We start from the raw sequence: 10731 nt of genomic DNA on the forward strand, positions 1-10731 counted from the left end.
AAAAATCATAGAATCATATTATTGGATATCACTGGATTTCTTCAGGGGTCAAGTTATGAATATAAGTGGGCCTGATTGTTTTGGATCGAACAAAACGACACACATGAGCAATCACTATAAGGAAGGAGATCTTTTATCTTTTATGACAAAGTTTCTAACAATTATGCAATAAACCTTTGCTCTGTGCCACTAGTGTTCTGCGGGTGGGAGATAACATTGTAAATTTTTATCATTCACATACTACTGAAAATGACCTAAGATGGAACAAAACTGCAACAACAACAACAACAAAAAGGAAAATTCGAACATGGTATGTATAAGTACATGTTGTTTTTTTTTACAAAAATGACAAGTAAAAAAATAGAGAGAGAGAGAGAGTGCGAGAGAAGGGAGAGAGAGCGATATTAAGAATGGAGGTCTTATTTATGTAACATTGTGTCAATGCTACTGGTGAAGGCATTGCCCTCGGTTGAACCTTGCCCTCAAAAGTGGCCACGCTTCCACTATATCAGATATCAGAGTCATACACACTCGCGACAAGTGGAGTTACATCCACTGCGTGAAGCTGTTTTTAAGGAGCTATTGCTACACACTATTTTCTTTTTCATCCTGGGAAGGTGCGGCCTGGTGGGGTTTTGAGCAGCCATGATAATCGACCGTAACACTAAAAATGTGCTGGTGGTCTCCATTGGATTCCTCTCGCTGTTCACAGCCTATGGAGGTCTGCAGAGCTTGCAGGTAAGGGATGAGAGTCAGAAAAGATGTCTGTTGGGACGAGATAATGACGTGGTTGACCCTCAAAACAATCTGTAATGGTGAAAATGAAATTCAAAACCAAAAGAAAAGCCGTTGCTATTAAAGTATACTTGTTTCTCGTAGGCAACCACTCCAGTTCTGGATTTGAATTAGAGTCAAAGATTACAGTCGTGTCAAAATAGAGTTACTTTAAAATCAGTAATTAAACTTTAAAACTCAAATAATTACACTCAAACTTCAATAAAATTAAGAATGCAATCATTTTCAGGTGGACATGGTAAAGTAATAATTGGACATTTTTCCAAAGTTATGCTGTCATGCTTTTAATATTATACTGTATATTGTATATACACTGGTTGCAACTCTGCAGTTGCTGAATCTTCAGATACTTAGAATCAGCAAGAAGAATCAAGAATGTTTAAACAACACATGGGTGTGGTGCTGTATGGCTGTGTTGTCTATTATGTGTGTTCATTTGGTAATAGAAGTAATTCAATAGGAGAGATGCAAAAGAAGAAAAGTTTTGCTCGCAGCATTCAAGAGAGCAGCAGATATATAAATTCAATAAAAAAATAAAAATATAATATTGTATTCAATGCCTTTATAATAACAACATTTTAATAATACTGGAAGCTGAAAATTTGTTGAAAACAAATAATCATGGCCATCTAAGCATAGGCATAAACTTTTGAACTGAACTTTTGAACAAATAATTTAATAATTCCAAATAATTTTTGACATATTTTCAACATCGATAACAATTGAAATATTAGAAATTTAAGAAGAGATATTTAGTTGTTTACCTTGTCACCTTTCATTCTTGTATTTATGACTCCTATTTCCTCTCCTCCACTGCAGAGCAGCCTTAACGCGGAGGAGGGGATGGGGGTTGCATCGCTGAGTGTCATCTATGCCTCCATCATCATCTCCTCCATGTTCCTGCCCCCCATTATGATCAAGAACCTTGGCTGCAAATGGACCATCGTGGCCAGCATGGCCTGCTACATCTCTTACTCCTTTGGAAACCTTTATCCTGGATGGTACGATCAATGATTCGTTTGGTGGTCAGATCTGCCATATATCAATGCACTAATGTATAAGTATAAGTATAAGTATGTAAGTGTAAGTATAACTATAACTACACAACAACGTATAAGTATTACTACTACTTACTGTTAACTGTGAGGTTTATTGTATATTTCACATTTTTCCATCCTAGTTAAATTTTAAATCTGTATATTGCCATTTTCTTTTCTTTTTTTTTAACCTGTGCTGTCAGCATGCTGGGCATACAACACAGAGTATTTATACTTATACCTCATGCATACATAAGGCAGTGATCTCTTAATACTAGTCTACTCCTGCATTTCTCTCAAATTAGGAAGACAAAAAGAACGTGGCAAAGAATGCCGTCATGTGAAGGCATGCATAATGTACAAGAAAAAGGGGCAAATGACTGAAAGACCCCAGAAATACATTCATATTTGATTCAGAATTTGAAAATCTTCAATCAAACAGGTACACCCTCATCCCCACATCGGTGATCCTAGGTTTGGGTGGCTCGCCCTTGTGGTCAGCTAAGTGCACCTACCTGACCATCTCTGGGAACCTGCAGGCCTCCGCTGAGGGCAAGAAGAGCGCCGAAGTCATCAACAAATATTTTGGGATCTTCTTCTTTATTTTCCAGTCGTCAGCCGTATGGGGAAACCTCATGTCTTCACTCATATTTGGACAGGACTCGAATATAGGTTAGTGCTTTGGACACCTGAACACAGACATATTTGGATTTATTCATAAAGCCAATCAGCAAAGTGTGCAAATGTACATTCTGGCCCATCCGATTGCAATATATATCATCTTAACGTCGTGTTTCTTTCAAGATTTGTAACCATAACTGGTATTCCATTATTGTTAGGGAGGAGCTTGCTACAAGGAACAGTGCTACAAGTTGAACGTCATTTTATCTAGAGGTGGACAAACCGGGTTCAGAAAGTAATTCCACTCCAATTAGCTTCAACCCAAATGTCCAACTGATGAATAAAATCAGCTGGATCAGTGCATGGCTAGAGCAAAAACATGGCAGGACATCCTTAGTTTCTCAACCTGGAATTTTCCACTTGTTTTTTCAGTCACGACAGAAGACAGAAAATAAAGGATTACATTTGGAGGATACTCCATTCACAGCACTCATTTTTTTGATTGAGAGTAGCTACAAGATAAAAATGTATATAATGACAATAGTATCTCTAAGCTACTCTTCTTAGTAGCTTCTCGTGTTCGCTTAGTAGCTTGTAGCTTGCTTTCATCAAAAGGTTAATTGCTTGGATGTTGTAGATTGGCCAGGTATGGTTTCAAAGTAGTTTCCACAACACTGCCACCAATATACGTCAAACACGTAGAGGGGAAAAAGGGAATACCATAAGATATTCACGCCAATCTTTAAACCCCAGTTCGTATTCAGCAGGTTCCATTATGATTTACATTTGCCGCAACCACATGCGAATATTCATTTGAAAGACTCTCGCCCTCAAATCCGAGATTAAATAAGTGTATACATTTATAAGAGTTTAATTGCCGATCATAAAAAGTTGTGGCTTATAGTACAAAATATAATGCTTTGTGCTTCATAGTATAAATACTGCCCTAACTTACCACCTTGCTGAATAGTCCAACTTGCAGACAGTGATTTTAAACAGTAAGGACAGTTGCAGGCACCTGGCATCACAATAAAAACAGATTGCATGACTGCCATGCAACACTATGGCCCAAAGTGCTGAATGCGGAGCCGCCGTCTCAAGCTCAAGTCTTGCTGTCTGTTACAGCTGACATCCCGGAGGAGCAGCTGCAGTTCTGCGGAGCGACGGCTTGCGACGTTGAGATCACCGCCAACAGCACCATCGCCAAACCGGCACAGAAACTCGTCTGGACACTGGTTGGATGCTACATCGGTAACAGCGCGCGTTCATTCCACCAACACCTTGTTTTCCGCCATTGGATGTCTGGTCATCCTAGAGTCACTTTATACCATTAACCTGTTTTATTATACTCCAGTGTCACAGCTCATGTATCTGGAACTTTGTGTTCCTACCAAGGCAAGTTGTAGACATGGATATGATTCTTCTCAATTGAGTCAATTATAAAAAGCTAGCACAATAATGTTTTTCCAAATATATCACTGGTTTGTTTGGCCACATGAGTCCTGCTGGTGCACCTGAATTACACAACATAGTCTCTTTAATAGTCACATTTTGACATCTGAATGAATGAAATACCAGATAAAATGTCCAAACATGTTTGTGGCAGATCCGTCTGCCACACGCCACCCGAGTGGCGTTTTCAGGGCCCTCCGACACAGAGACACAGGCAGAGATGTAGCAAACACATCAGTTTATTGTAGAGAGTGGACAAGATGGAACAAGCTGGGTGCAGATGAAACATTGTCATGACAGAGGCTCTCTCCGTGTGTGTGGGGATGTGGGTTTTACTTGTTGCTTGGTGATACCTCTAACAAGCAGCAGGTGTACAGCCACCCTGATCGCGGGCTCAATTACCTAGACCGATGACATGTGTGGCTGCTTAAACAACACCACCCCCACACCACAATGTTATTATACAATTACGTCTTCATGGATAATAGATGGATAAATAGATCATAAACATAAATAGATAGGTCGAATTGAGATTAAATAATCCCATGGCACACCATGGTCCTGTCAACCACTAAATATCTTACATGTGTAACCAGGACCAGATAAATTTGGTCATGGGCCTCTGACCTACACTTTTTTGTAGGCCCTCCCAATGTCACAGACCGTAGGCAGAGCATCCTGCACAGTAGGCTTTTGTGAACCCAGTCAACCAACAACAATAGCCTAATTCACTCACAGCCACCTATGCATATCATAATAGCACAGAGACAAATGCCAAATAATGTAGCAAAATTTGCTTACCTTTTAGAATTGTTTTCTTCTTGATTTTTTTGTCAGCAAAATCCTGAATGGCTCATAAAATCCAGTTTACGGAGTAGGCCGCCTTCCAGGGACATAAGGATTTAGACGATTCAGCCTGTCCTGCTCCACGGTTGTCCTCAGTCTGTTTTTTATCAAAGCCATCTAAGAGAATGAGCGCTACCCCCTTGCATTGGTGACTGGTACTGTGAGGTATATCCTAAAAGCAATGTCCACATTCGGGAATAATGGATGTAGTTTCCTATTCCTCAATAGTTGCAGAGGTATCCTTGTAGATATCATGGCTTCACTGTTTATGAAAACTCCAAACTAACTACTCCACAAAGTACTCCTCCAGGTCACTGGAATATCTATTTTGGGTATTGGCTGCCGATGTTCCCAGTTATCGATTGGAATACCGTACACCGTAAGGCCTACACTAGGTTATTGGGTCTGTGCTGGCCATACCACCTGCTCTTTCCATTGTGTCCCCCTCTAGGAGTTGGGGTCTTGGCGATGATCATTGTGGCCGTCTTCCTGGACAACATTGATCGCGAGCAGGCCAGCGAGTTCCGCGGGAACAGGGAGCCCTTCTGCCAAACGTTCCTCGCGACCTTCCGACTGCTGAAGGACCGCAGGCTGTTGATCCTCATCCCTCTCACCATGTACAGTGGCTTCGAGCAGAGCTTTCTCTCTGGAGAATACACCAAGGTGAGCTGGGTCTCAATTGGAAGAGGGGTGAATTGGAGAGGTTAGTAAAAGCATGATTTGATGATTTTTGTTCTTCTGGTGCTTGACAGTGACGAGTTTGCGACACAAAAAAATTACATGGTGATAAAATAAAAGATCAAGCCTACTCCTGGTTAAGGAAAGCGTTAACATTAGTGGTTAGTCTTGTTCATTTGGTGTCGATGTGTATTTCACATTGTAGAGCTATTTAATATTTTCCAACTGCACTCATTGGATGGAATACATTGATTCCACAGTCATCGACATACATTTTTGACCCACGGCACACAAAGTTTAAACACTACTTGGCAAAAAGTGGCCAAGTGGCATTATCCAAGGTGGCACAACCACTCAATGGGGAATAAAACCATTTCCTCACACTCTTATAGCGTTTTGACAGCACGTTCATTTAGTAAGTCACCTATTTATAGTGGACAAATCCTCCGCCTGCAAGCTTTGATTTGAGTGGTTCCTATGTTTAGCATTATTGTATTCAGTGTTAGTGAGCATGTTCTTTATTTTTTCACCGGTTGCCATGGTGTCTGAATGAAGGTATGCAATTGCCAACCGCATGCCCATTTTCATTTGACGGTGATATGGGAAGTACGATTAAATGAAGAGCCTTTAACTATTAACAGCAGTTTTTGGCCCACCAAAGAACGCCTGCAAGCAAACCAGCGGCTGATGAAACAAGAACATGAACAACATCTTGTAACATGAACAACTCCATCACCAACTATACCTTCGAACCAGATGATCTCTTGTGTTTCCATCGCAGAATTACGTGACCTGTGCTCTGGGAATCCATTTTGTCGGCTTTGTGATGATCTGCTTCGGAGCCACCGATTCTGTTAGCTCCATTGTTTTCGGAAAGTTGGCCAAGTACACTGGCAGAGCTTCACTTTTCCTCCTGGGTAAGTCATTGTTCGTTTGTTTAAATGGTGTCTTTCTAAAGATAAGCCATGCACCATTTCCATTCATTGAGGACAGGAGTTTTTTTTCTGAACCTTATACAGTGGAACCAAATGAAGAGTTTAGCATCAAATTCTAAGACACTTCCCATTCAATTTCAATAGCACCAATAAGCGGTTCCTGTGATTGACAGTTTTTAGATTCATATATTTAACATTAAATTTTACATTCAATATATTTCATTTGAAATTTACATCATCATTCCCAAACCACTTAAAGCCTCATTGGGAGCAGTTAATCTGATTCTCTGTTCTTTTGCAGCGGCGCTGACAAACTTCTCCTGTATTCTGGCACTGTTGTTCTGGAAGCCGCATCCCGACCAGCTTTTCGCCTTTTTTGTGTTCCCCGCTCTCTGGGGCATGGCGGACGCCGTCTGGCAAACCCAAACAAATGGTGGGGTTACAATTCATTTCCGAATAAGTCTGTTCACAGCTGAATATAATTTTTCGGAAGTAATCATTAAAACTTGTTTCATTATATTATTATTCCATAATAAGGGGAGGAAATTAGTTGACACCAACACACCATAAACTTATTTGGGTAATGAAAACCAAATTTATATATATACATATATTGAAATAATTTCAGAAACATTGGAAAGACATAAAGGGAAGTAAACAATGTATTACAATTTATTCTTACTCTTATTCTTAGTCTTATTCTTAATGATAATAATAATATAATTATTATTATTATTGTTATTATATAAAAAAAAGTCATGATATGTTCAACGATTAAAATCAACCACAATATTAATAACAATAATAATATGATAACAACAATAAAATACAAAATATAATTATAATAATGTTTGACAATGACAAATTGTGTGCATTTTGTACAATTACTTATAAGTAAAACATTAGACTTAAATCATGCTTTTGATTTTAATCGCTATTCACATGAAAAAAGTTGGTTAAATAAAGGTCCATTTTTATTGGTGGATTGTAATATTAACGTTGTTCTCTTAAAGGTCTATTTTTCACTTTCACAAAAACTTGCTACAACCAATATCACATATTTTGATAATGATAAATTAATGCATTTTACTCTGTTTAAAAAAACCCAAACATATTTCTTTACTCCTGTTTTCAATTTAGCTCTCTACGGAGTCCTTTTCCCCAGAGACAAGGAGGCGGCATTCGCCAACTACCGCATGTGGGAGTCTTTGGGTTTTGTCATCGCTTTTGCCTACAGCACCTTCATCTGCCTGGAGACCAAACTGTACATCCTGCTCTCTGTTCTGCTGCTGACGGTGGTGACCTACCCCATCTTGGAGTACCGCGAATACAGGAACCCCACGCCCATCGAAGAGGACATTTACTCGAAGCACAAGGTCGTCGAAGAGCACGGAAAGCACATCGTCACTCAGACCTACCTTTAGGAAATTAAAATGTTTCAATTGTATTTTGTTTTAATTTTATGGTCATTGATATATTGAGTCAATCTTAAAATCTGGTGTATTGAAAACACAGTAGATTACGTGAGGGGCTAATGTCAGTTTTTGTAGCGTGTATGTTAACAAACTTGTAAATATGAATAAAAGTCAGCAATGGTGCGATCTTTCGATAGTAAGAATATAAATGCCATCTTTCCATGTTTCAATATACCACTGCTGGGTTCAATACACTTTCCGTGTGCAATAGGCCTATACAGGTATTAGAAAGGAACTTTCAATGTAAATAATATTAATCAAAATTATATTTAAGTTATTGTGACTGTGTTCCAAATTCCAAGAGGGGAAAAACTTTTTGGGGATCTAGGAATCTATGGGATCTCGGCTCAAGCCGCTGAGGAGGCGTTCTGCCTGTTCGCCGTCTGTTTGAATGACCATTGCTAGGAGACACACTATCAACTACATTCCCTGGTGTAATGCTAACAGATAACACTAGGTCCCTAGAACATACAGATACTAGTTCTTATTATCCATCAAGCCTAGATATCTGGCACTGGAAGGAGTGGTCGTGAGATTTGCTGGAACACGGAAATAAAATAATCTGCAAGGTTTGAGCAATAACATGAATCTAGGAATATATCATGAACATAGTGGTGGAGGATGGAAGAAGCACTTTACATTACTCTGTCATTAACCAGATGATTTTCTCCAAAGCGACTTACAAGAAGTACATTTTATTGGTAGAAGACAAGCCAACTGTATATCACAGTATATCACCGCCAGCTAAAGCTTCTATTAGAATAAGGAACTTTAGTCAAGGTTTTAGGGGAGATATGCTTATGAGATGGGCAGGTCAAGTACGCAGACCAAACAACAAATACCCTGACCCAAAATGACTCTAGGTAAAATGAAAGTACGACATTGACGTAACTACTTGCTTACATGCTCCCGGGGAGTACCTGCAGCTGGCGTCCGTGCGTTGGTTCGAGGCGTGGTTATGGGTTCTGGGGCCCGGGTTGGGAGCGGGGGTTGTGGGTCGCTGGTTAGGGTTTTCGGCCCCGTGGTCGGCGGGTCGGTGCGCCGCTGGGGTCGCCCGGCCTGCGGGCGGGGTGGCTGGGCTTGTGTGTCCTTCTGCATCCTGTGGGGGGCGGTGGCCCGTCATGCTGGGGCTGGTTAGCCGTTCAGTCAGGATCCTGAACCTGGCTGGCTGTGCTAGGCACGCGGCTCACCATGTGGGCGTGGGGGTTGCTCCGCGACCCTCTGGCTTCTCTGGGGGCCTGGGGGTCTTCTGTGGCCACGGGGCTGGGCACTCGGGGCTTTCCTGCAGCCGTAGGGTGTCTACAGGGCTGCGGAGTTCGGGGGGGCTTTGGGGCCCTTTCCGCTGCTTGTCATGTACACTCACCGGTGGGCATCGGGCATCACACACACACACACACACACACACACACACACACTTCGAGTGCACCCTAGCACCCTGCTAGTTGCATTCCTCTCCTTTCCTCCCTCATTTACTGCCATAATTATGAGAGGAAGAGGCCACGTGACCAGTTGTAGTTCCAGTTCTCCTGGACCTAATTCACTGTTTTTCAATACATGTTGTCATCCAATGTTTATGTTTTTGTGTATATGTTTATTTGTCTCACCCGTGGTGATTCTCCCCCTCTTGGAGTAGTGATCACTTGTTTATAGACCCAAACATGATAAATAGTTCTCCAAAGAGGGGGGTTGGTGGTGGTTCTCAATAACCAAAAACTGTGCTCTTGTCATTCTACAGGTCATCCATAAGACAGAGTTTTTGCAGCAGTCCTTCATGATTTAAGAATTAATAAAGAGCTGCATTGCAGGTTGAGAACTTGAATTCCACTTGCAGACTAACTGTCCTGGATGCAATGGCGTACAAATATGTGTTGTATGCCCAGCATGCTGACAGCAACAACAACTTGGACTTCAAGGATTAATGAGGCACTGCGTTAATAAAATAGATCAAGGTCCTTTCAGGTCTCATCTCACATCAGAAAGGTGGAGTTTTTTTGCAATTATCTGTTACAAAGAGTGTTTGTTTGTTGTAAATTAACAGAAATTGAGGTTGAAACATGATCAAATCTCAGAAATGTATCGCAACGTAAAATTATGACGAGAAGCATTAAAGGAGCAATACGTAGACAGCTTTTTGCTTTTACTTATTATGAAGTTATTGTTGATTGCACAGTGTAATGGCTATAGAATAATGACACCACATCTTTAGATTGGTTCCTATAAGCTTCCATATCACTATGCATTTGGACTTCCACCAGGTATGAACTGCCAGGAATTTGATGGATTTACGGTAGTGCGTCACAGGAAGTGTGTCACCCATTGCACAATAAATAAACACTTGAATATAAAGACTTATTGAAATTGGTTGAGAAATGTTAACATTATAGCGCTTTTTATCCACAAAAACCGCAGCTCCCGCGTTTACTTGAATTTGTTTACAGGCCAGTCTTTCCCGTTCCAATATGGAACATTAATATTAAATGTTATTGTTAATCAAATTAATAGAATGACACAATTGGTTCTTGTCTTTTACAAAAAGTGTAGTATAATTAGCGAGTTAGGAAATTATTAACTCTCTACCAAAAATGGAAATTCTTTAAAAAATTATGTCATTTACAGTATTAACTGACAATAATTCGGTGACTAAAATGAATAAAAAAGGAGGAAAAGGACAGCCTTGCCTGACCACTCTATTAATTTGTAATCTTTTTGAGGTATAAAATTAATAATATCTGAGCTATCTTCGTAAAACACAGTGACAATGTCAACAAAGTTATTACCTAAACCAAATTAATGGATTTTGAATAAGTTCACAAAAGTGTATATAAAATTCAACAGATAGACCATTGTTTCCTGGAGATTTGCCTTTCTTCATTGAAAACACTGCATGTTTAA

General features: G+C 40.2%; 1 protein-coding gene across 1 annotated transcript; it reads left to right on the forward strand.

The window, feature by feature from the left end:
- Nucleotides 1-645: 645 nt before the first annotated feature.
- On the forward strand, nucleotides 646-7788 carry unc93a (unc-93 homolog A; the record flags this gene model as incomplete). Its single annotated transcript, XM_080023658.1, has 8 exons — nucleotides 646-738; nucleotides 1615-1796; nucleotides 2275-2504; nucleotides 3579-3704; nucleotides 5203-5414; nucleotides 6211-6346; nucleotides 6666-6797; nucleotides 7505-7788. 8 exons carry the CDS (start codon nucleotides 646-648, stop codon nucleotides 7786-7788), a joined length of 1395 nt encoding a protein of 464 aa, XP_079879784.1.
- Nucleotides 7789-10731: the final 2943 nt, after the last annotated feature.

This window comes from Zeus faber, assembly GCF_960531495.2.
Source record: "Zeus faber genome assembly, chromosome: 2".
NCBI lineage: Eukaryota > Metazoa > Chordata > Actinopteri > Zeiformes > Zeidae > Zeus > Zeus faber.